Genomic DNA, 27,169 nt, shown 5'->3' with positions numbered 1-27,169 from the left:
TTCACCACATTGGCCAGGATGGTCTCAAACTCCTGACCTCAGGTGATCTGCCTGTCTCGGCCTCGCAAAGTGCTGGGATTACAGGTATGAGCCCATAATGTTAAGTTCTATAAGTAACCTAGAGATGAATTAAAGTATATGGGAGGATGTATATAGGTTATATGCAAATACTGTTCCATTTTATATAAGGGACTTGAGCATCTGTGGGTTTTGAGTGTGGTTGGGAGGGGTGTCCTGGAACCAGTGCCCCATGGATATGGAGGGTTGACTGTATATTATTTCCTAAAATCTTTATTGATTTTGCCTTTCACATGTAGCTTTTGAATTACCCTACACTAATTTTTTATATGGTGTGGAGTAGGGAACTAATTTTATTTACTATTATAAGGCTGATAAATTACCTTACTCACCAGCATCTATCAAATACTACCTCCTTTCTCCAGTAAGATGCAAAGTTACTCTATAATTACATCTGTAGGCATTTCCCCACATTCTCAGTCAATGTTTTCTTGGACTGTTTGTTTGTTTATTCCTGTGACACAGTACCAAGGCGTTCTAATGAATTGAGCTGTATAATAATTCTTAATGATCTGATGGGACATGTTCCTGAAAATTTTTCTTCAGGAATGTTTTGCCTATTCTTGCCCATGTTTCCATTAGAAATATCTTGGAAAGTTTCTGACAGAACAAAATCAAATAACAAAACTTTGTTGGGAATTTTATTGAATTATCATGAATGTGTAGATCAACTGAGAGAGAAGTGGCATTGTGTCTTTCTATCCATGAACTTGGTACTTGGAACTTTGTATTTGTTTAAATCTTCACTGTCTTTGAATAAAATTTTGTAATTTACTCTGTAAAGCAGCAGTCCCCAACGTTTTTTGGCACCAGGAACCCATTTTGCGGAAGACAGTTTTTCCATGGACCCAGGTGTCAGGGGGAGAGGGAGGATGGTTTTGAGATGATTCAAGCACATTACATTTGTTGTGTACTTTATTTCTGTTATTATTAGATTGTAATATATAATGAAAATAATTACACAGCAAATTATAATGTAGAATCAATAGGAGCCCTGGTCTTGTTTTCCTCAGCTAGATGGTCCCATCTGGGAGTGATGGGAGATAAGTGACAGATCATTAGGCATTAGATTCTCATAGTGAGCAGGCAGCCTAGATCCCTCACATGCATAGTTCACAGTGGGGTTTGCGCTCCTATGAGAATTTAATGCTGCTGTTGATCTGATAGGAGGCACAGCTCAGGTGGTAATGCAAGCGATGGGGAGTGGCTGTAAATACAGATGAAGCTTTGCTTGCTTGTGGGATGCTGACCTCCTGCTGTGTGGCCCAGTTTCTCACAGGCCATGGACTGGTACTGGTCTGTGGCCTGGGGTTTGGGTACCCCTGCTATAAAGGATTATCATACAAGCTCTTTATATTTTAACATTTAAGTTTTATTTAATTGGATGTAGGGCAAGGTTGGGGTCCACTTTTATTCCTTAGATGGGCAGCCTGTTGTGCTACCATATACATAGTTTTATCTTTTCATCAAAATAGTTAATCTTTTTATCACTGAACTGAATTAGCACCACTGAGATATATTTAAAGTTCTATGTATATTGGGATCTATTTTTGGAATTTCTATTACATTGTATTAATATATTTTTATATTGGTGCCATATTCATTTTTATTATTTGTGTATTTATTTGAAGGAGTATTTTTAAATTACTGTGTATTTATTGGCTTTGTGGTATAGACGTTTATCTGCTGGGTCAAGCCACTGTCTCAGTTTTATTTTTTGTAATTTTTGCTTTCCATTAAACCACTAAATTTTAACATGATTTTATACACTTTCCAAAAATATTTTGTTGGAATTCTAATTGAAAATGCATACATGTACATATTACTTTTGGATAGAATCAGTATTTTTATTATGTATTTGTTCTTACATGCAATAAGAACAATAAGCCGAAATCTTAGCATACAGATCTTATTTTATGCCATTCACTAATGTTTTATTTTCAAGTAATATTTATTGTGCTTTTTCTGTTATCAGTTGTTCTTTAGTACTTTGACAAATGTAAACATTTTTATTTTTTATATTAAAAACGTTTTTTCATTTCTAGATTCTTATTGCAAGAATAGTCAGGGTGTTACTTAATTCCCTTATTAAATCTAGTAGGCTTTTAAAATAAATTTGAGTCTGTAGTTATCCATTCATAAAGCCATATTATCTAAAACGATTTTATTCCTTTTTTCCAGCTTGTTCATATTATATAATTGTACTGTTTTGCTAAAATTTATAGGACTTCATTAAATATTAAAGTAGTAGTGACTTTTGACTAATTCTTGATTCTAAGTAAAGTAGTTAATTTGTAGTATTTTGTCATTGGGGGCTGATTGTAGTTGGTTTCTGTCAAATAGGCTTAGGCTTTATTACATTAAAAAATATATATTCCCATTCTACCTTGAGAAATGGCTGAATGATATTAGTATTTATATATTGCTAGATTCAGTTTGCTAATATTTTCATGATCAAGTTTGTGTTAAGATTGGAGTTGTAGTTTCATTAAATTTTTATACAGTTAATCACTGAAATCATCTGGACCTAGATATTTCTTGGTGTGAAGGTTTAAAATTCTGAATTCACTTTCTTTAATAGATACAGCATTTAAAGAATTTTATGTTTCATCTTGTGTTTGTTTTTGGTAGGTTGTCTTTTTCAAGGCATTTGTCTGTTAAATTTTTGTTGTTGTTATTTTTAGACAGGATCTTACTGTGTTTCAGGCTGAAGTGCAGTGGCATGACCTCAGCTCACTGCAGCCCCCATCTCTCTTGATCAAGTGAGCCTCCCATCTCACCCTCCCCAGTAGCTGGGACCACAGGCATGTGCCACCATGCCTGGCAATTTTGTTTTATTTTTATTTTTTGTAGAGAGAAGGTGTTGCCTAGGCTGGTCTCGAACTCCTGGGCTCAAGCAATCCTCCTGCCTTGGCTTCCCAAAGTGCTGGGATTACACTGCTCTTGGCCTCCATTTCATTTAAGTCGCCCCTGTCTTTGGAACTGTAGCTGTTTTGTGGTGGATGGAAAGTGGCATCTCATTGTTTTAATATGTATTTCCCTGGTAACCAACGGTGTTGAGCATTTTTCAGAGTACTTATGGGCCTTTCCTAAATGTTGTTTTGTGAAGTATATGTTTGAATTTTTGTCCATCTTAAATTTTGTTTGTCCTCTTTTTATGAAGTTATAAGGATCCTTTTTTTTGTGGTTGTCATTGTTGAAACAAGGTCTCAGTCAGCTGCCCAGGATGGTGTGCAGTGGTGTGATCATGGCTCACTGCAATCTTGATTTTTCTGGGCTCAGGTGATCCTCCCACCTCAGCCTCCTGAGTAGCTGGGACAATAGGCACATGCCACCACACCCAGCTACTTTTTTGTTTTTTCTTTTTGTACTTTTTTGTAGAGACAGGATTTCACCATGTTGCCTAGGCTGGTAGCAAACTCCTGGCCTCAAGCGACCTGCCCGCCTCAGCCTCCCAAATTACTGGAACTACAGGCACGAGAATCCTGAGCCTGGCCCAGGATTCTTTATGTATAATAGTTTGGATACAAGTCTCTGTCATATAGATCAATAGATAGACTGATAGAAACAGATGAGGCTATCTCTGTGTCTGTCTCCATCAATCTAAATCTGTGTATCTCTCTCCATATCCATCCATCCGTCTATGCGTTCATCTGTTCTTTGGATTGCCTTTTTGTTGTATTGATGGTGTCCTTTGAAAAGCACAAATTTTTAGTATTTTTGGAGCCCAATTTTATTATTATATTTTTATGGTCTATGCTGTGTTCTAAGAAATCTGTCATAAGATCATAAAAATTTTTACTTGCTTTTTTCTGGAAACATTATAGTTTAAGCCTAGCTTTTATGTTTAAGTTGATGATCCATTTCAAGTTTCTGTATGTAGTGTAATACAAGAGTAAAAATAAATCTTTTTGTATATGGATATCCAGTTGTATCAGTAATATTTGTTGAAGACTTTTTTTTTTTATTGATTTACCTTGGCACTTTTGTGGAAAGTCTCTTGACCAATGTGTTTGAGTCTATTTTTGGACTTTTCTATTCCACAAATCCGTATGGTTATCCTTAGGCCAGTATCACACTGTCTTGGTTAATTTAGCTTTATATTAAATCAGAAGTTTGGCCAGGCATGGTGGCTCACACCTGTAATCCCAGCACTTTGGGAGGCCAAGGCCAGTGGATTGCCTGAGGTCAGGAGTTCGAGACCAGCCTGGCCAACATGGTGAAACCCCGTCTCTACTAAAAATACGAAAATTAGCCGGGCACGGTGGCAGATGCCTGAAATCCCAGCTATTTGGGAGGCTGAGATTGGAGAGTAGCCTGAACCCGGGAGGCGAAGGTTGCAGTCAGTCGAGACTGGGCCATTGCACTCCAACCTGGGCAACAAGAGCAAAACTCCGTCTCAAAATAAATAAATAAATAGGCCGGGCGCGGTGGCTCAAGCCTGTAATCCCAGCACTTCGGGAAGCTGAGGCAGGCAGATCACAAGGTCAGGAGATCGAGACCATCCTGGCTAACACAGTGAAACCCTGTCTCTACTAAAAATACAAAAAAAATTAGCAAGTCGTAGTGGCACACTCCTGTAATCCCAGATACTTGGGAGGCTGAGGCAGGAGAATCGCTTGAACCTGGGAGGCAGAGGTTGCAGTGAGCCAAGATTGCGCCACTGCACTCCAACCTGGGTGACAGAGTGCGACTCCGTCTGAAAAATAAATAAATAAGTAAAGATTTTTTTTATCTTTAAAGAAATCTTAAATAAGTAAAAATCTTAAATAAGTAGAAATCTTAAATAAATAAAGATTATTTTTTAATAATCAGATGTTCTAAGTCATTATTTTTCAAAGTTGGTTTGTTACCCTAGATCTTCTACATTTCCATATACATTTTAGAAGCAGATTGTCGGTTTCTACCAAAAAGCTTACTGGAGTTTCTGTTGGGGTTGTGTTGGGTCTGTAGATAAGTTTAGGAGAATTGATATCTAAATAGTAATAAATCTTTCAGTTCATGAGCATGATGTGTCTTTTAGTTTATTTAGGTCTTCTTTGATTTTACTTAGTGTTTTGTTGTTTTCCAAGTATGGATCTTGTACCTATTTTGTTATATCTATAGATATTTCTTTCTTTTTTTTTTTTTTGAGACGGAGTCTTGCTCTGTCGCCCAGGCTAGAGTGCAGTGGCGCTATCTCAGCTCACTGCAAGCTCCGCCTCCTGGGTTTACGCCATTCTCCTGCCTCAGCCTCCCAAGTAGCTGGGACTACAGACGCCCGCCACCTCGCCCGGCTAGTTTTTTGTATTTTTTTTTAGTAGAGATGAGGTTTCACTGTGTTAGCCAGAATGGTCTCGACCTCCTGACCTCGTGATCCGCCCGTCTCAGCCTCCCAAAGTGCTGGGATTACGGGCTTGAGCCACCGCGCCTGGCCTAGATATTTCAAATTAGGCAATTGTAAATGAAGTTTTTAAAAAATTAAATATATTTTGTTGAGTTATAACTTCTAGATAATAAAATTTATTTTAAAAGCATTTGAATTTGAACTTTTCACTTTGAAATAATTTCAGACTTTAAATATAAGTCATCCAGTTCTGTTTTTTTTTAAAAAATTGTTTTGGCATGGCCAGGCACGGTGACTCATGCCTGTATTCCCAGCAGTTTGGGAGGCCGAGGTGGGTAGATCATGAAGTCAGGAGTTCAAGACCAACCTGGCCAGGATGGTGAAACCCCGTCTCTATTAAAAATACAAAAATTAGCTTCGTGTGGTGGTGGGCACCTGTAATCTCAGCTACTCAGGAGGCTAAGGCAGAGAATTGCTTGAACCCGGGAGGCAGAGGTTGCAGTGAGCTGAGATTGTACGACTGCAGTCCAGCCTGGGCGACAGAGCAAGACTCTGTCTCAAAAATAAATAAATAAATAAATAAATAAATAAATAAATAAATTGTTTTGGCTTTTCATGTCTCTTGTAGTTACACATACATTTTAGAGTCAATGCGTAAATTTTAGAATAATCCACAGAGATTTTGGAGTTACATTAAATCTCTAGATTACTTTGGGGGAAATTAACACCTTAAGTATGTATAGTCTTTCCATAAGCATGGAGTATTTCTTTTTCCCTTTTTTTTTTTTTTTTTTTTTTTTGAGACAGTCTTGCTCTGTTGCCCAGGCTGGAGTGGAGTGGCGCTATCTGGGCTCACTGCAACCTCTACCTCCTGGGTTCAAGCGATTCTCGTGCCTCAGCCTCCTGAGTAGCTGGAATTACAGGTGTGTGCCACTGTGCCTGACTAATTTTTATATTATTAGTAGAGATGGGGTTTCTCCATGTTGGCCAGGCTGATGTTGAACTCCTGGCCTCAAGTGATCCACCTGCCTTGAGCTCCCTAAGTGCTGGGATTACAGGTGTAAGCCCCTGCGCCCAACTGCTGGGATCTTTATTACAATATTGAGTAGAAGTGGTGAGAGGAGAGATTTTTAACTGTTTTTTTCCAACTTAGGGGGAAAGGATTCAGTCTTAAACTATTAAGTAGGCCATGAGATGTTGATTTTTTTTTTTATAGATGTCCTCTCTCAGATTGAAGACCTCCTTTTCTCTTTTTAGTTTACTGAAAGATATTTCCATGAATGAGTATTAAGTTTTATCAGTTGCTTTTTCTCCACTGAGATGACCATGTTATTTTTTCCTTTAATGTGTTAATATGAAGATGAATTTTAAAATATTAAACTCACTTTGCATTTATGGGATAAATCTTACTTATATTAATTGTTTTATGTGTTTCTATATTCAATTTGCCAATATTTTAAGTATCTATGCTAATGTTTTAAGCACCTATGTTTGTGAAAGATACTGGTGTGTATTTTTCATGTAATGTGTTTTCCTGGTTTTAGTTCCAGGGCAATATTGGCCATATAAAATTAGGAAGTGTTCCTTTCTCATATTTGCTTAAAGAGTTCATATAAGATGGGTTATTATTTCTTAAGTGTTTTATTTACTCAATTCACTAGTGGAGACATCTGGGCCTGGGGCTTTTCAGATTTTCTGTTTCTTCCATGTCAGTTCTGGTAATTTTCACCTTTGAAGCCATTTCTCTGTCTGCACAGTCAGAGTCTGCATCATCATGGAAGTGTTCTGTCTGTACACAGTGAAAGTATGGTAGCCACTGGTACCTGTGACTGTTGAGCACTTGAAATGTGATGAGTGCAGAACTGAAGTTTTAGTTTAACTACATTTATTGCTTCTCGGCCTCTTGGCTAAGATCAAGTGTAATTTAATTATAATTAAGTTTAAATAGTCACAAGTGTCACGTGGCTACTGTGTTGCATATCACAAAGCTAAACTGTCATTTATTTTTGTAAAGTTTTAATCATTCTTATGTATTGCCATCAAGTTAATATTTTAAACTGTATGGCCCTCCAGTTGTTTATAATATTTTCTTAGTTTATTTTTAATTTATATAAAATCTATAGTCCTTTATTTCGTTCCTGATATTGGTAATGTGTATCCTCCCTCAGTCCCTGTATTATTATTATTATTATTTTTTAAAGACAGGGTTTTTTTTACTCCTGTTGCCCAGGCTCTAGAGCACAATGGTGCAATCTTGAGTCACTGCCATCTCTGTCTCTCGGGCTCAAGCGATTCTCCAGCCTCAGCTTCCTGAGTAGCTGGGATTACAGGTGCATGCCACTTCACTGGCTAATTTTTGTATGTTTTGTAGAGATGAGGTTTCACCATGCTGCCCAGGCTGGCCTTGAATTCCTGGGCTCAGTCAATCCGCCTGCCTTGGCCTCCCAACATGCTGGGATTACAACCGTGAGCCACTGTACCCAGCCTCCCATATTACTTCTTAAAAATATGTTTAAAAACTTTAATTGTAGGCCGGGCGCGGTGGCTCAAGCCTGTAATCCCAGCACTTTGGGAGGCCGAGACGGGCGGATCACGAGGTCAGGAGATCGAGACCATCCTGGCTAACACAGTGAAACCCCGTCTCTACTAAAAAAAAATACAAAAAACTAGCCGGGCGAGGTGGCGGGTGCCTGTAGTCCCAGCTACTTGGGAGGCTGAGGCAGGAGAATGGCGTAAACCCGGGAGGCGGAGCTTGCAGTGAGCTGAGATCCGGCCACTACACTCCAGCCTGGGCAACACAGGGAGACTCTGTCTCAACCAAAAAAAAAAAAAAAAAAAAAAACTTTAATTGTAGTAAAATATACATAAAATGAAATTTACCATCTTCACCATTTTTAAGTGTACAGTTCAGTAGCATTAACTGTTTACATTGTTGTACAATCAATCTCTAGAATGCTTTTCATCTTGCAAAACTGAAACTGTACACCCATTTCCCAACTCGAAATTTCTCTCTTTGAGCCTGTGGCAATCACCCTTCTACTTTGTCTTTATGAATTCAGTTACTCTGAATCTTATGTAAGTGGAATCATACAGCATTTATCTTTATTTGGACTGATTTTACTTAGCATAATGTCTGCAAAGTTCATCCGTTTTGTAATATGTGTCAGAATTCCTTTCCTTTTTAAGGCTGAATAGTATTCCATTGTATGTATATACCACATTTTATCTGTTTATCTGTAGTTGGACACTTGGGTTTCTTCCACCTTTTAGCTATTGTGGATAAGGCTGCTATGAACATGGGAGTACAGATATCTCTTTGAGATCCTCATTTCAGTTCTTTTGAGGGTCATATGATAATTCTATTTTTTAATATTTTGTGGAACTGCCACTGTTTTCCATAGCAACTGCACCATGTTAAATCATTTGCATTTATAGTGCACAAAGTTTTACATTTCTCTACATCTTTGCCAACACTTGTTCCCTCTCTCCCTCCTTCCCTTCCCTCCTTTCCCTTCCTTCCTTTCCCCTCTGTTGTCTTCCCTTCCCTTTCCTTCCTAACTTCCTTCCTTTCTTCCTTCCGTCTTTCTGTCCCTCCGTCCCTCTGTCCCTTTTTCTCTTCTTTTCTTTCTTGGTTAATAGCCATCTTAATGGGTCCAAGGTGGTATGTCATTGTGGTTTCGATATGCTTTTCTCTAAGGATTTGTGATGTTGAGCATCTTTTCATGTGCTTATTGGTTGTTTATATATTTCTCTTTTTTTAATGGTCTGTTTGGAAGTTTATCAATTTTTTTTCAAAAATCTTTCTTTTGGTTTTATTAATTTTTCTCTGTTAATGGTCCATCTTCTATTACATAGATTGTTTTCTTTATTGTACCTTTCTTCTACTTTGGGTTTAATTTGACTGAGTAAATTCTTATTTTAGGTCTGATGTTCTCTTTGTTTTCAGCCTTTTCTTTTTCTCTCTCTGTGCTTCTGTCTGTATAGTTTTTATTACCCTGTCTTCCTCTTTTGCTGTTATTTTTTTTTGTATTGTCAAATCTACTATTAACCCATCTAGTAAATTTTCATTTTAGATACTGTATTTGTTAGTTCTGGAAGTTCCTTTTTAAAAAAATGTATTTTCAGGCCAGGGGCAGTGGCTCACGCCTGATCCCAGCACTTCGGGAGGCCAAGGCAGGTGGATCACTTGAGGTCAGGAGTTCGAGAGCAGCCTGGCCAACATGATGAAACCCTGTCTCTACTAAAAATACAAAAAATTAGACAGGTGTGGTGGCAGGTGCCTGTAATCCCAGCTACTCAGAAGGATGAGGCATGAGAACCCCTTGAACCTGGGAAGCAGAGATTGCACTGGGTTGAGATCATGCCTCTGCACTCCAGCCTGGGCGACAGAGCGAGATGTGTCTCAAAAAAAAAACCTAAAACACATATATACACATGCACATATGTGTAATAAATATGTATATTACATACATATATGTAAATTACATATATAAATTTTATATGTATATTACATATGTGTAAATATGTATTTATATTATATATATTATGTATATATATTTTCTGCTTTTCTCTTTATCCATTTCATGTTTTCCTTGATTGTTTTTTCTTTAAGGAGTGTTGAACTTTGTTCTGACATGCAGTTAGTTTTGGATTAGCTTCATCTTTTTGAGACTTGTTTTTTAACCTTGTGAGGGCAGCTCTAGGGTTGTCTTTACTGTAGTTTAGCCCTATTTTTTTTTTTCTCCCTTTAAAAGATAGGATCTCGGCCAGACGTGGTGGCTCACGCCTGTAATCTCAGCACTTTGGGAGACCGAGGTAGGTGGATCACCTGAAGGCAGGAGTTCGAGACCAGCCTGGCTAACATGGCGAAACCCCATCTCTACTAAAAATACAAAAATCGTCCGTGCGTGTTGGCGGCCGCCTGTAGTCCCAGTTACTCGGGAGGCTGCGACAGGAGAATTGCTTGAATCCAGGAGGCGGAGGTTGCGGTGAGCCGAGATTGTGCCACTGCATTCCAGCCTGGGCAACAGAGCAAGACTCCATCTCAGAAAAAAAAATAAAAATGATAGGGTCTCACTCTGTTGCCCAGGCTGAAGTGCAGTGACATAATCATAGCTGACTGCAGCCGGGACCTCCTGAGCTCAAGCAGTTCTCCTTCCTCAGTCTTCTGAGTAGCTGAGATTACAGGCACGGACTACCATGCCCAACTGATCTTTAAATTTTTACTAGAGATGAAATATCGCTATGTTGCTCGGGTTGGTCTTGAACTTCTGGGCTCCAGCGATCTGCCCACCTCAGCCTCCCAAATTACTAGGATTACAGGTGTGAGCTACAGCATCCAGCTAGCCCTATTCTTAATGTGTGACATTTCAGAGGGCTTTACTGATTGTCTCAGGTGTTTGACAAGGTCCCTTTTTCTTCTTTTTAAGTAGACTTGGCCGGGTGCGGTGGCTCAAGCCTGTAATCCCAGCACTTTGGGAGGCCGAGACGGGTGGATCACGAGGTCAGGAGATCGAGACCATCCTGGCTAATACGGTGAAACCCTGTCTCTACTTAAAAATACAAAAAACTAGCCGGGCAACGAGGCGGGTGCCTGTAGTCCCAGCTACTCGGGAGGCTGAGGCAGGAGAATGGCGTAAACCCGGGAGGCGGAGCTTGCAGTGAGCTGAGATCCGGCCACTGCACTCCAGCCTGGGTGGCAGAGCAAGACTCCATCTCAAAAAAAAAAAAAAAAAAAAAAAAAAGTAGACTTTACTTTTTAGAGCAATTTTAGGTTCATAACAAAATTAAATGGGAAGTACAGAAAGTTTTCCTATCTCCCCTCCTTACTACCCAGCCTCCCTCACTATGGACATCCTGAAATGTAGTGGTACGTTTGTTATAATTGAAAAACCTACATTGAGATATTATTATCACTCAATTACCGTAGTGTACATTAGGGTTATTCTTGGTATTGGTCATTCCATGGGTTTTGACAAATGTATAATGACCTGTATCCGCCATTATAGTATGTATCATAGAGAATAGTTTCACTGCCCTAGAAATCCTCTGTGCTTCACTTTTTCATCCCTTGTTTCCCCTAACCCCTGTCAATCACTGGCCTGTTTACTGTCTCCATCAGTTTGCCTCTCCCAGAATGTCTTGTTGAAATCATACAGTATGTAGTCCTTTGAAATTGGCTTCTTTGACTTAGTAATGTGTATTTAAGTTTCTTTCATGGGTTGGTAGCTTTCTTTTCTTTTAAGCTCCGAATAATATTTCATTGTGTGATTGTGCCAGTTTACTTAGTGACAAGGTCTCATCATTCAGGTTAATCAGATTTCAAAAGTCTCCTCATCTTTGTATCAACACTGGTAGTTTTCTCTTTGTAGTTCCCTGATACTTGTTCTGTTCCTAGTGAGGATTTCACTCAGTGCATGTGCAGATTACTATTCAGCCAAATAATTTTTAGTGCTCTTTCTCTGTGCATTTGTCTTTTCTCTGGTAATATGTGTTGCAGATACCAGCTGCTGAGCTTTCTCCAGCTTCTGCCTCTAGTCGCCTTGGCTTAGTGAGACTGCTGTGCTCTGTTTTGAATTTTCTCTTTCTTTACTGGTGTTTGCTACATGTTCCCAGGCTTTGGTGAACCTAGGGCTGACTCCATGATCACAATCTTGTGTTACTTCTCATCCATAGACTGAAAAGAGGTATTTCATATTTTGTTTGATTTTTTTAGTTATTAGCAGCAGGAGGGTTATTTTGGAACCAGTACTGCACCATGGTGGCTGGAAGTGGAATGTTTTATGATCAGTCTTCAATATTGTAACTAGTGCCTAACTTACAATTTCTGTATGATTTTGAATTTAACTCAGAAATAGTTCTATAGAGGCCAGACTTTGTGACTCACACCTATAATCCCAGCCCTTTGGGAGGCTGAGGTGGGCAGATCACCTGAGATCAGAAGTTCGAGACCAGCCTGGCCAATATGGTGAAACCCTGCCTCTACTAAAAACACAAAAATTAGCTGGGCGTGATGGCATATGCCTGTAATCCCAGTAACTGAGGGAGCTGAGGCAGGAGAATCACTTGAACCTAGGAGGCGGAGGTTGCAGTGAGCCAAGATCATGCCACTGTACTCCAGCCTGGGTCACAAAGTGAGACTCCATCTCAAAAAAAAAGGGAAGAAAGAAATAGTTCTATAGATAATTTCCCTAAGTAACTTTCTAAGCCTATTTAACTCAATATTATTTCTCTACCATAATGCCAGTTGTACTGTGTGAACCACACATAGCAACATTTCTATAGATGGAGTGTTAGCAAACCTTTTTCCTAAAGGGCCAAATAGTAAATATTTAAGCTTTCTTGGCTGTGACCAACAAATATGACTTTTTTGCATTCTCCTTATCCTTCTTTTTATGACCTTTTAAAAAAGTAAAATCATTCTTAGCTTAGAGCCATCCAGAAATAGGCCCTGGATAAAATTGTTTAAGTAGGACTTCCTCTATATATATGTATTTATTTTGAGATGTAGATTTGCTCTTGTCACCTAGGCTGGAGTGCAGTGGCGCTATCTCGGCTCACTGCAACCTCCACCTCCTGGGTTCAAGCAGTTCTCCTGCCTCAGCCTCCCGAGTAGCTGGGATTACAGGCGCACGCCACCACACCTGGTTATTATTTGTATTTGTAGTAGAGACAGAGTTTCACCATGTTGGCCAGGCTGGTCTCGAACTCCTGACCTCAGGTAATCCACCGGCCTCAGTCTTCCAAAGTGCTGCGATTACAGGCGTGAGCCATCGCACCCAGCCTTCTATTTTTATTTTCAAAAAAATCTCTATTGACCATTTTTGCAGATAGTATGAACTCTAACAGAAGTGGTCTATTCTATTAATGAACTTATGAGAGTAAAAAAATGAAGTTGTTGTAAACTTACTGATGCCATTGAGGGAAAAAAAGTACAAGTTACCCTGTCTCTACAGTTGTAAAGCCCTTAATAAAGGATTATTTTAACATTGCTTTCTTTCTTTTTTTTTTTTTTCCTAGTTTATGAGGGGTAGGGTTAAAAATTAGGTTTAGGGCTTATACAGATTCTTGTTTATCTGAATAGAAAGGGGTATCAGCTAAATCTGCTGTGACAAGAGAGAAGGTGAAAATACAGATTTTTGTTTTCTAAGTAACAGAACTATGTTACAGAAAGTTTGGAATTAGAAGGAAGAATCGTAGGAATGCTTATGGGGCTAAAGATTGGGGTACAGTTGGGTAGTTGGTACTGTCTCCCCATATCTCTATCGTATTGTGCTTCTGCAATTATTGGCAAAAATGAATTTTGTATTTATTTTATTTAAATATTATGTTATTCTGCTTACAAAAGTAATATGCTCTTTGAAATACTGACATGTAATAAGATATGAAAATTTTACTCAGTAAGATGATAGTTTATTACAGTGATTTGCTTCAGTTTTAATAGACTTTTGACAGTTTTTAGGTAATTGCTGAATGTTTTATCAGTTTATAGATATCTCTAATCTTCTTGATCATTGCTGCCAGAACACTAGAAATAACAGGGATCATTCTAAAAACTAAAGTCTGTTGTAGTAGTTCTCATATTGAAAAACAATGATTTGTTTTATAAAATGGTTTATACTGTACTTCAAATTCATAATTTTTAAAGCCTTAGTGTATAAGTTGACTATTAAAGTTGGTAAAAATAAAATTCATTTCTATCAGCAGTGTATCAGGTTTCAGTATTTATCACCTTTTGGTAAGCTATAAAATCAGATTGATCTAAATATTCACTGGTTTCAAACTTTAAAAAATATTTGAAACACTGTTAGAAATATATTTTACACTGAGACATGTAGATGTGTATCTCTGTGTGTACACAAACATTTCTTGTAGCATTGCTTATTGTCATTCTATATGATACACTTCACTTTCTGTTCTAACCCATTAAAAAAATACTGGTTCCTTAATGTGTCCATCCCTGCAACTTGAAAGAAGACTGAGTTATTACATTGTAGTTATTATCCCATTCTCAGGTAGAGTTTTAGTTTGGTTATTGCTGTATTAATAACTATGATTCTTTTTCAGTTTAGGATCATACATAAGACTTGACCATTTTTCTATTATTGTAAATGTGCTCTGATAAGAATCAGGGTCTGTCACTAAAGGAGAAAACTAGAGTGGCTATTGAGGAGCATCTGGTAGTTTCAGACACAGCCACACAATTCAGCATGCTTACCAAGATTTATTGTGTTTGTTCCCAAACTTTATTAGTACTCGGCATTGTAGTTATGTAAGTTTACTTGTACATTTTTTTACACTAGTGAAATGTTACTTTGAAAAGTAAACTGTTGCTTCTGTGAAAATTTGAATGCTTTAGAAAAACTAAGCAAATCAGTAAAAACATGGATGTGCAAGTGTCGTTACTTTCTCCCTCCATTTTAAAGAAACTCAGATTGCAGTCATGAAGATGGCCTATGTGGTTGTGGTTTATTTATTTTTATTTCATTTTTTTTGAGATGGGGTCTCCCTCTGTTGCCCAGGCTGGAGTGCAGTGGTGTGATCTTGGCTCACTGCAACCTCCATCTCCTGGGTTCAAGCAGTTCTTGTGCCTCAGCTTCCTGAGTGGCTGGGATTACAGGCATGCACCTGGCTAATTTTTGTATTTTTAGTAGAGAAGGAGTTTTGCCCTGTTGGCCAGGCTTATCTCGAACTCCTGACCTCAAGTGATCTGCCTACTTCAGCCTCCCTAAGTGCTGGGATTACAGGTGTGAGCTATGGTGTCCCGCCTGTGGTTTAGCTAAGAAAGACATATTAGCATAGCCATTATCAAAATCTTGACTGATATTAAATGATTGGTAAATGTGCTTTTGTATGTCCAAGTAAAAATAAATGTTTAAGGCATTTATGTTTCATTTTTAATGATTCTTGGCTTTGACTGTTGAATTACATTGTGATCTTATAAAGGGGTTTTTATTATTTAGGAAATTATATTTTTTTGAATAGCAGTGATAGTCAGATCATCTCTTAGAAATGTTTCTGTGACAGCGGCCGAGCATGGTGGCTCATGCCTGTAATCCTAGCACTTTGGGAGGCCGAGGTGGGCAGGTCACTTGAGGTCAGGAGTTCGAAACCAGCCTGGCCAACAGGGTGAAACCCCGTCTCTACTAAAAATACAAAAATATCAGCCAGACGTGGTGGTGGGCACCTGTAATCCCAGCTGCTTGGGAGGCTGAGGCAGGAGAATTGCTTGAACCTGGGAGGCAGAGGTTGCAGTGAGCTGAAATCATACCACTGCACTCCAGCCTGGGAGACACAGCAAGACTCTGTCTTTAAAAAAAAAAAAAAAAATCTGTGGCAAAACAAAGTGCTAACTTAAGGTTTTATTTAAAACAAACCGCAATTACCTTGTTTTTGTTTTTCATTTTTTAATTTATATAATTTTTGTTTTTTATTTTTTAATATATATATTTATTTTAAAGACAGAGTCTCTGTCACCCAGGCTGGAGTTCAGTGGCGTAGTCATAACTCACTGCAGCCTTGAACTCTAGGCTCAAGTGATCCTCCTGCCTCAGCTTCTTGAGTAGCTGGAACTACAGGTGCGTGCCACCATGCCTGGCTTGTTTTTAAATTTTATTTGTAGAGACGCGGTCTCATGCTATGTTGCCCAAGCTGATCTGCAACTCCTGGGCTCAAGTGATCTTCCTGACTCCATCTAAAAAAAAAAAGAAAGTAGCAATAGCAAGGGATCGTTAGAGAACCATGATTTCCAAAGTTGAAATTACTGTGTGTTTTTTTTTTTTTTTTTTTTTTGAAACAGAGTCTTGCTCTGTTGCCCAGGCTGGAGTGCAATGGCACAATCTTGGCTCACTGCAACCTTTGCCTCCCAGGTTCAAGTGATTCTCCCACCTCAGCCTCACTAGTAGCTGGGATTACAGGCATGTGCCACCACGCCCAGCTGATTTTTGTATTTTTAGTAGAGATGGGGTTTTGCCGTGTTGGCTAGGCTGGTCTTGAACTCTTGACCTTAGGTGATCCGCCCACCCCACCCTCCCAAGGTGCTGGGATTACAGGCGTGAGCCACTATGCCCGGCCGAAATTACTATTAATACTAGTTTATTTCTGAAAATTATGCTTTGATTAAAAACAAAAATGTGCCCTTCCCCCTCCCAGCGCTGCTGGGCCTGCAGGTCTCTGTCGAGCTGTGGACTCAGGTCTCTCTTCTGCAGGATGGGGTTTGTTAAAGTTATTAAGAATAAGGCCTACTTAAAGAGATACCAAGTGAAATTTAGAAGATGACGAGAGGGTAAAACTGATTACTATGCTTGGAAACGCTTGGTGATGCAGAATAAAAATAAATACAAAACCCATAAATACAGGATAATTCGTGTAACAAACAGAGGTATCATTTGTCAGATTGCTTATGCCCGTATAGAGGGGGATATGATAGTCTGCGCAGCATATGCAAATGAACTGCCAAAATACGGAGTGAAGGTTGACCTGACAAATTATGCTGCAGCATATTGTATTGGCCTGCTGCTGGCCCGCAGGCTTTTGAATAGGTTTGGCATGGACAAGATCTGTGAATGCCAAGTGGAAGTGACTGGTGATGAATACAATGTGGAAAACAATCATGGTCAGCCAGGTGCCGTTACCTGCTATTTGGATGCAGGCCTTGCCAGAACTACCACTGGCAATAAAGTTTTGGGTACCCTGAAGAGGGCTGTGGATGGAGGCTTGTCTATGCCTCACAGTACCAAATGATTCCCTGGTTATGATTCTGAAAACAAGGAATTTAATGCAGAAGTTCACCGGAAGCACATCATGGGCCAGAATGTTGCAGATTACATGAACTACTTAATGAAAGAACGGGAAGATGCTTACAAGAAACAGTTCTCTCAATACGTAAAGAACAGCATAACTCCAGACATGATGGAGGAGATGTATAAGAAAGCTCATGCTCCTATACGAGAGAATCCAGTCTATGAAAAGAAGCCCAAGAAAGAAGTTAAAAAGAAGAGGTGGAACCATCCCAAAATATCCCTTGCTCAGAAGAAAGATCGGGTAACTCAAAAGAAGGCAAACTTCCTCAGAGCTCAGGAGCGGGCTGCTGAGAGCTAAACCAAACAATTTTCTATGAGGATTTTTCAGATAAAGACAATAAACTTTTTGGACAGCAACAACAACAACAAAAAACAAAACCCCCAAAAATAAAAAGGAAAACAAAAATGTGCAGGAGGAATTAATATATTAGAATATTTCACAATATTTATTTATATGATAGTTGAATTCCTTAGTCGGTGGTTATACCTTGAAATGTTTGTTGGATATAGCTTAGAAGTATCAGTATACTGCTGAAACAATGACTAAGCATAAGAGGGACAAAGAATGACGGTTGACTTTACCTCGAAGTATGAAATTTACTTTCGTCATCAAACAAATATTGTTCTTAAATTACTTAAAATAACTTTATTCTCCTTTTGCAAAATCTAAGTCTATTTGCATTTTACTGATTACAGTCTCTGTTACACACAGATTTTCCTCCTGAACTCGTTGCTCTTTATTAGAGCTTTCTTGTGACCATACTACAAACCTGTAATGTTCTCAATCTTAAAAAAAATCTATTTAAAAAAAAAAAAAACAAATAGGCTGGGCACAGTGGCTTGCACCTATAACTCCAGCATTTTGGGCGGCTGAGGTGGGAGGATCGCTTGAGCCCAGGAGTTCAAGACCAGACTGAGCAACAGAGCAAGACCTTGTCTCTACAAATAATTTAAAAATTAGTGCGCACACACACACACGGCCAAAGTAAAAAAACCTCTATTAAGGGCCTCTGAATAGTTATCTCTGTTCCTTCGGTTCCTCTGAAGAATTATTTTATACTAGGATTCTCAAGTTATTTCCTCTCAATCTCTATTGGGATCACTCCACTCTGACTTGTATACTCATTTTCCCACTGATGTAACTGTTGTCAAGTTAGAAGTTAAGTTCTCAGTCTTCATTTTATCAGTCATCTCAGCAGCATTCATTATGGTTAAGTCACTCCCTCCTATTTTCTTCATTAGCTTCTATGACACCAGTCTCCTCATTTTTCTCCTACTCTATTATCTGTTTCTTCTTAGTGTCTTTTTCTGACTCCTTCATTTTGACCAGATTTTGCAGTACTGAAGTATGTCCGGACTCTTAGCTGTCTTCCATCTATAGTAAATAAACTCACTAGGTGATCTTATCTAGTCTTATGAATTTTAAGTACCATCTCTTCATTGATGAGTCCCAAATTTATGTCTCATTACTTGGCCAGTCTTCTCTTAATTACAGGCTAATATATCCAACTGCCTTCTTGATATCTCCATTTGAAGACTTAAGAAGGATATCAAAATCTACCATCCCAAAACCAAATTATTCATTCTCCCTCTTTCAGTGTGGTCCTCCCTTAGTGTTCCTATCTCAAGAAATGACACCTGTTGTGTTGTTCTTGACTCCTTTCATACCCAGCATCTCATGTACACATCAGGCAATGCCTCTACCTTGAAAATATATCCGGCCGGGTGCGGTGGCTCAAGCCTGTAATCCCAGCACTTTGGGAGGCCGAGACGGGTGGATCACGAGGTCAGGAGATCGAGACCATCCTGGCTAACACGGTGAAACCCCGTCTCTACTAAAAAAATACAAAAAAAATTAGCCGGGCGAGATGGCGGGCGCCTGTAGTCCCAGCTACTCGGGAGGCTGAGGCAGGAGAATGGCGTAAACCCGGGAGGCGGAGCTTGCAGTGAGCCGAGATCACGCCACTGCACTCCAGCCTGGGTGACAGAGCGAGACTCCATCTCAAAAAAAAAAAAAAAAGAAAATATATCCACATCTGACTACTATTCTTCACATCCACCATTATTACTACCTTGGGTTTAGCTACCAATTTTTCCTTGGGTTATTGTAGCTTCCTAAGTGGTCCTAAGTGGTCTTCCTGCTTCCATTCTTCTGCTCCCTGTAACATTGAACACTTCATAGTACACAGAAGCTATATGTAAAATGTATGATCCTTGTAAAACATAAATTATGTTAATTTGTCTGTGGAGTCTTCTAACAACTTCCTTTTACACTTACATACATTGCAATTTTTTCATATTGCTTGCAGTTTCCTAATAGATCTGTCCTCTGTTTCTCTTTTCTTATTTTTTTATCACTCTTCCTATCATACATGCAATTCCAGCCATACCATCCTTGCTTTTCCTCACATACGCCAAGCATAATCACAGTATCTAAAAGCCAGAAATCTTCCACGAGAAATTTGTGCTTTCAGGTGTTTCAGCTACTGTGATCATAGTGTTCTGTTTTGTTCTCTTGATATAAGCTCTGAGAAACAGAAACTGTTTCTTTTATTTGGTTATAGGGATCACAAGGATGAGAAGAATTCTGATTCAGTTAAGTAATGTAACTAGTACTTATATTTTAATTGCATAAGATTTTATGCTGTCTACAGATTTATTGTGTAAGTACCAAAATTGCTCATTCAAATCAGTTGCTTTGTTAGAAATTGACATCTCTGAGGCCAGGTTCTGTGGCTCATGTAATCCCAGAACCTTGGGAGGTCAAGACAGGAAGAGTGCTCCAGCCCAGGAGTTTGAGACCAGCCTGGGCAATGTAGTGAAACTCCTGTCTCCACAATAAATAAAAAATGAATTAACTGAATGTGGTGACATACATCTGTGGTCTCAGCTATTTGGGAGGCTGAGATGGGAGGATCACCTGAGCCCAGGAGGTTGAGACTGCAGTGAGCTGTGATCATGCCACTGCACTCCAGCCTGGGTGACAGCAAGATTCTGTCTCAAAAAAAGAAAGAAAGAAAGAAAAAAAGAAATTGACATCTCTGAGAAAGCTGTAAATCTCCAGTGCATTTCAAAGATTTAAAAAAAATTTTTTCACTTAACAGATCTTGGGAATTCATAAAGCTACCTCATTCTGTTTAACAGCTATATAATATTCCATTAGAGGTGTGTGCTATAATTAAGTTAGCCTCACTGATGAACACATATGCTATTTTCAGTCTTTTTCTGCTATAAATGCTCTTTTTCATCACTCTCTTGTGAGATTATATTTGCAGGATGAATTTGTAAAAGTTGAATTGTTGGGCTGGGCATGGTGTCTAACGCCTATAATCCCAGCACTTTGGGAGGCCAAGGCGGGTGGATCACCTGAGGTCAGGAGTTCGAGACCAGCCTGGCCAACATGGTGAACTGTTGTCTCTACTAAAAATAAAAAAAATTAGCCGGGCATGGTGGCAGGTGCCTATAATACCAGCTACTCAGGAGGCTGGGACAGGAGAATCGCTTGAACCCAGGAGGCAGAGGTTGCGGTAAGCCAAGATGGCACCACTGCATTCCAGCCTGGGTGACAAAGTGAAACTTTGTCCCCCCCCCAAAAAAAAAAAAAAAAAAAAGTTGAATTGTTGGGTCAAGAGTTCTGTGTATTCAGAGTATCAAAAATATTACTTAATTGCTCTTTATTAGTTTTGTACCAGTTTGCATTCCTACCAGTAGTATTTGACTGCAGGAGTAGGCAAACGTTTTTCTGTTAAGGGCCAGATGGTAAATATTTTGAACTTTGCAGTCTACATATGCTCTCTGTCAAAAACTTTTCTTTGTATGTATTTTAGTCTTGGGCCGTAGTTTCCCAATTTTGGCCTATAGCATAGCTGCGAGACTTTTTTTTTTTTCTTTTTTTTTTTTTTGGAGACAGAGTCTAGCTCTGTCGCCCAGACTGGAGTGCAGTGGAGCGATCTCGGCTCACTGCAATCTCCGTGTCTCAGGTTCACGCCATTCTTCTGCCTCAGCCTCCCGAGTAGCTGGGACTACAGGTGCCCACCACCGCGCCCAGCTAATTTTTTTTGTATTTTTAATAGAGACGAGGTTTCATCGTGTTAGCCAAGATGGTCTCGATCTCCTGACCTCATGATCCACCTGCCTTGGCCTCCCAAAGTGCTGGGATTACAGGCATGAGCCACCGCGCCCGGCCAGCTGCAAGACTTTTATCAAAACTTTTTGTTATTACTAACTTGCTGTGTGAACATGGTATCTCATTGTTTTATTAGTTTGCATTTCTCTTGTTGAACCTTAATATTTTACTCTCTCTGAAAAGTTTGAGCCCTCTGCTTTTATATATGTATTTGGTTATTTGTCTGTATCTTTACTTAACTATAGGTACTACCTTTATCTTTTAAGGAAATTACCCTTTGTGATATAAAATGAAATAAAAACTTCTTTTTTTTTTTTTTGAGACGGAGTCTCAGTCTGTCGCCCAGGCTGGAGTGCAGTAGCGCGATCTTGGCTCACTACAACCTCTGCCTCCCTGGTTCAAGCGATTCTCCTGCCTCAGCCTCCTGAGTAGCTGGGATTACAGGCGCGCGTCACCACACCCGGCTAATTTTTGTATGTTTAGTAGAGAGGGGGTTTCATCATGTTGGTCAGGCTGACCTCGAAGTCCTGACCTTGTGATCTGCCTGCCTTGGCCTCCCAAAGTGCTGGGATGACAGGCGTGAGCCACCGTGCCCAGGGAAATAAAACCTTTTAAATCAGTTTATCTTTTTATCTTTTTGATTTGGTTTGTGTTTTCTCATCTCTAGCCAGTTTTAAAGTCACATTTGGTCTTTTATATTTTTATTTATAACTTGATCTTTTATTCTGGATTTTTTTTGGTCATTATTAGAAAGGCTTGTCTCTGTGACTCAAAAATAATTCTTCTATTGTTTCTTTAATATTATTAAAATAATTCTTCCATAGTTTATATTTAATATTACTGTTTTATTTCTTTATGCCTAAACTTAGATACATGTGTAAAATTTTTTTGATGTGAGTTAGGGATCTCATTTTTCGATATGACTACCCTTTTCTTCAAATACTATATCCTGAATTTAAATAAGGGGCTGAATTTAAATAAGGGGCTGGGTGCAGTGGCTCATGCCTGTAATCCCAGCAGTTTGGCAGACTGAGGTGGGCAGATTGCTTGAGCTCAGGAGTTCAAGACCAAACTGAGTCTCTACAAAAAATACAAAGATTAGCTGGATGTGGTGGTGTGCGCCTGTAATCCCAGCTACTCGAGGCTGAGGTGGGAGGATTGCTTGAGTCCCAAGGTGGAGGTTGTAACAAGCTGAGATCATGCCACTGCACGGCCCCCTGGGTGACAGAGCCAGATCCTGTCCCAAAAAATGAACCAACTAACTAACTAAATAAGTAAATGTAGTGATATGGAAAGTTGCTTACAATATTACTACTTAGTATTGACTTCTCATGTACTGTAGAACTCAATGTTCTGACTACATAAAATGCCTAATTTTTCATTCATGAAAAATTACAGAGCACATGCTATGTGGTCAGCTACTTATGATGAAACGTTGAGATGACTCACCTATAAGTTCTTCAGCATATATCTCATAAAATTTTATCATCTATTTTACTATCTGTTTTCTCATTTGATTATTTTAGAAAGTATAAACAATTTTTCCAAATCTTATTGCCTCTATGTTTATTAGCAAACGTTCTTGTGATATAAACAAACTTTTCTCTCCTTCCCTTTGACATTATGGACTCAAATAATTATTTATTTACCCTCATACTGTTTCTAATTTTCTGTTTATTTTTTCTAGCTCTGTGAGGAGGAAGAGTCATACCTATCTCTTTCATCATTTTATCCCTAGAACCTAGCACAATACCTACCACAGAGTGGTTTCCTAATAAATATGTACTGAATGAATGAATACTTCAGGCAGTGGGGAGCTATTGAAGAATCTCAAGGGAGGGTGTAATGTGAAATGACTTATATTTTGGAAAGGTAATTCTGGTATCATTAAGGAAGAGAGCAACCTGAGCAAAGCTCAGAAAAAAAAAAAGAAGCAGAGGGTTGCCCTGTCACATCACCCAGGCTGGAGTGCAGTGGCACAATTATAGCTTGCTGTAGCCTCAAACTCTTGGGTTCAAATGGTCCTCCTTCCTCAGCCTCCTGAGTAGCTAGGACTGCATGTGTGTACCACTACACCTGGCTGATTAAAAAAAAAAATTTTTTTTTTGTAGAGATGGGCTTTTGCTATGTTGCCCAGGCTAGTCTTGAACTCCTGGCCTCAAACAGTCCTCTGGCCTCGGCCTCCCAAAGTGCTAAGATTATAGGTGTGAGCGACTGTGACTGGCCCAGGAAAGCTTTCCTTTGGATTCTGTATCAGTTGGAACCTGATTACAGATAATCCAACTCAAATCAACTTAAGAGGAATTTATGGGATTTATGGCATCCAGAGAAGGGTTGAAGAACCAGCCACATGAAGGATGTAACTGGGCTTCAGGAACAAATCAGAGCAAGGATGCTCATGCCACTAATATTTTTAGTCTTTGCCTCACTCTGTTTTTATCAGTTCCAGTTTGTTTGCTGATGGACCAATTAAATGTGGTCTGGGCATAGAGTTTATAAGGGTATGGTTGCTTCCTGAGTATACATGTGGATTGAATTAGTGTACCTTTGAAGGTATTGTAGAATCCAGCAGGAGATGTGGAGTATTAGATCTAGGTGCTAAGTGGAAAAGATGGATTTGAGGGAGATAAGAAGTAAAGTTGACAGAATTTGTCCAGGGGGAAATCTTGAGCACCTGCTGGTTTGGTGAATCTGTTAACCATCTGAGGGAAATATAAGAAGCATGTGCTTGGAATGGGAGGGAACATGATGAGTTTTGATTTTAGAGATGCTAAGTTGGAGAACGTGTAGGGGCTAGTTGAATGTAGACATCCGAAATCTTGGAAGAAAGGTCTAAGCTTAAGTGCTTAGGAAGTCAATAGCAAAGGTAAGTGTTATGGAGGTGAACAAAATAGCTCAGTCTGAGTGTAAAAGTAAAGAGAATGGGAATCTTGCAGAAAAACTAATATTGAAGTCATGTGAACAGAAGAAGAGGAGTATAAAATAAATTAATAAGGCAATTAAGGAAAGTAAGAAGAAATAAGAGTACCAAAGAATCCAAAGGAATTTTATCCATGAGGGATATGCCACTTAGGAATTGAAAAAAGTCAATTCGCTTTGAGCATTGGGAGATCATTGATGATGTTAATGAGAAAAGTTCCAGTGGAAAGTTGGAAGCTGATTGTATTAAGCTCAAAGGGTTAATGGATAGAGGTGAAGTAGAAGCAAACTATGTAGAATTTTTTTGCTACAAGTTTGTGAAGGGAAGATGAATGAGGGCATTTTAGGGCTAGGGAGTTGCTTTGTTTTGTTTTGGAATGGGAGAGATTAGTATATATTAGTAGTTTTGAACAGTAAATAATTTTTTATTCTAGGTTGGAGAAAATTTATTTTTATGTTTAAATATTAACTGCCATAAGTGTTTGTTAGTGTTAGTGCAGAGAAAATGGGACTCAGACCAAAGGACCTGAGTGCTGATCTGAGTTTTACCTGAATAATCGCCATAATAATTATAATTACCATTTTATATTCCCTTCTATTTGTCAGTCATTATGTTAGTAGGTCTTTTATACATGCTATCACTAATCCTCACCACAAATTAATCTCCAAGGTGAGTATTATGCTGTTGTATAGATAGACTCTGAGAGTTTACTTTTCAGGATTACATCGATTTTCAGGATCATGCTTTGATTTCAACACAGATATGTCTCATTCTGAAGTTGGTGCTCTTTTCTCTATATCACGCAGCTTTCTTTTCTAACCTGAAGTAGTTTCTCAAGTTTTGGCTCCTCGTTTCCTTAACTGTCAGATAAGAATAGTCATATCTGGCCGGGCGCGGTGGCTCAAGCCTGTAATCCCAGCACTTTGGGAGGCCGAGACGGGCGGATCACGAGGTCAGGAGATCGAGACCATCCTGGCTAACCCGGTGAAACCCCGTCTCTACTAAAAATACAAAAAACTAGCCGGGCGAGGTGGCGGGTGCCTGTAGTCCCAGCTACTCGGGAGGCTGAGGCAGGAGAATGGCGTAAACCCGGGAGGCAGAGCTTGCAGTGAGCTGAGATCCGGCCACTGCACTCCAGTCCGGGCGAGACTCCGCCTCAAAAAAAAAAAAAAAAAAAAAAAAAGAATAGTCATATCTGTCACACCCATATCAAAGTGTTAAATGAATACTATGGTAATATCTGTATTATGTTTGAAAAATTATTTATTTGGTTAAATACCAAACTGACCTTATCATTGTGGTCTTTAGCACTATCGTTTGTCTAAACAGTATTTTACTTTTTAAGGTGGTGGTATCATGGATACAGAAATGTCTGAAGATATAGACCACAACTTAACTCCTACCCTTGACAGCATGTCTTATGGAATGCCGAATCAAACAGGATCTGAAAATTCATTGCTGGATGAAGATGATTATTTTTTGAACTCTGGGGATCTTGCAGGAATTCCAGTCGTTGGTAGTGACAATGAGGATGAACAGGATTTTAGTTCAAAGGACAATCTTGTGTCTTCAATTCATACTGATGATAGCTTGGAAGTAGAGAGAAGAGTCACACAGCATGAATCAGACAATGAAAATGAAATACAAATTCAAAATAAGTTAAAAAAAGACTTTCCTAAACAGTTTGATCAGGTTTCTGTCTTTAAATCAATACGGAAAGATTTTAGTCTAGTAAGAGAAAACAGCAAAGAGACATTTTCTGGAAAGGAGAAAAATAGAGACCTAACTTATGAACGTGAAAAACGGTTGGATAAACCCCATAAAGATTTGGATTCAAGGTTGAAAAGCAGTTTTTTTGATAAAGCAGGTAATAATTGTTGGAATTAGAACCATAAAACACAATTAAAAATTACTGATCATAATATATAGCTTTTATTACTTTTGATGTTAAGTGAAGTATGAACGGTTAAATTCATTGTAAGCTTGTCATTTTTCTTTTGTCCTTGTTCTTTGCAGAGTGACTGAATTTCTCCCAGTAACTTTTGGTAATGGTATAAATGGTTGAAAATAGCTCTAAACCTCATTTCTCCCTCCCCTGGTTGCAATGTTTTGATGAGAAAGGCAAGATACTTGAATCACCTGTTCATTTTCTTTGGTTGAACATTGGAACCTGAAGTTGGATTTAACTTCTTTGTGCTGTAAGCACTAATTCAAACTGCTGTCTCACCACTTAGTCCAAATTAGGGAGTTTTTATTTTATTTTTTAAATTTAATTTAATTTTTTGTTTATAAACTCTCACCTCTATCTGAAAGGGAGGTTTATTAAAAAAAAAAATTTCTAATTTATGTTTTATAAGTTTCTTGAGGTTTCTCCTGAGCCTCTTTGCCCGGTGTACCCTATACTTTAGCTGTAGTTAACATTCTTGAATATATCGTATATTTCCTTCCATGCCTTCGTTTCCTCCTGCTATTCCATTTGCCTGCATGTCATTTTCTCTCTGTATATATATTTTCTCTCTTGTGAAAGTACTTCTTATCCAACAATGCCTAACTCATAAACCTCTTCTACTCTGTCATCATTCTAACTGCTCCACATCAAGAATGAATTGTTTCCTTATCTATATTTCCACAGCGTTTTCATGCCTCATTATTTATAGTACTTATCACACAGTATTATAGTTCTGTATTTGTTTTACCTTACCTACTAGTGTAGGAGTTGAGGGCCAGATTTTATCTTACTCATCTTTGTATTCTTGGGGCCTAACCTAGTGTAGTAAAATAGTAATTATTCAATAAATATTCAATAGCTGTGAAGGAAAGCGAGTATTCTATACCAGTCCTTGTATTTCTTCTAACAATGCTAGGAAATGTATGGTAGAAAGAACAAACCAGTATCGTTAAAAAGACAGCTTTTGAGT

General features: G+C 38.7%; 1 protein-coding gene and 1 pseudogene across 8 annotated transcripts in view; both read left to right on the top strand.

The window, feature by feature from the left end:
- The window catches only part of ZMYM4 (zinc finger MYM-type containing 4), a 160,102-nt gene that overhangs the window by 71,714 nt on the left and 61,219 nt on the right, over positions 1 to 27,169 (top strand). For 5 of the 8 annotated variants that reach the window (XM_033227155.1, XM_033227159.1, XM_033227156.1 and 2 more), the window contains one exon: positions 25,597 to 26,118. The exons of 2 other annotated variants lie outside the window; for them this stretch is intronic. In XM_033227155.1, the coding sequence (XP_033083046.1) occupies positions 25,597 to 26,118 (522 nt within the window). Of the gene's footprint in view, positions 1 to 25,596; positions 26,119 to 26,267; positions 26,450 to 27,169 lie in introns of those variants that run through there. One more of the 8 variants, XM_033227158.1, reaches the window with a different exon arrangement.
- On the top strand, positions 16,435 to 18,031 carry LOC117092901 (annotated as a pseudogene).

This window comes from Trachypithecus francoisi, unplaced genomic scaffold, assembly GCF_009764315.1.
Source record: "Trachypithecus francoisi isolate TF-2019V2 unplaced genomic scaffold, Tfra_2.0 Lachesis_group12, whole genome shotgun sequence".
NCBI lineage: Eukaryota > Metazoa > Chordata > Mammalia > Primates > Cercopithecidae > Trachypithecus > Trachypithecus francoisi.
The sequence above is the reverse complement of the archived record's forward strand: the minus strand, read 5'-3'. Positions and strand labels throughout refer to the sequence as shown.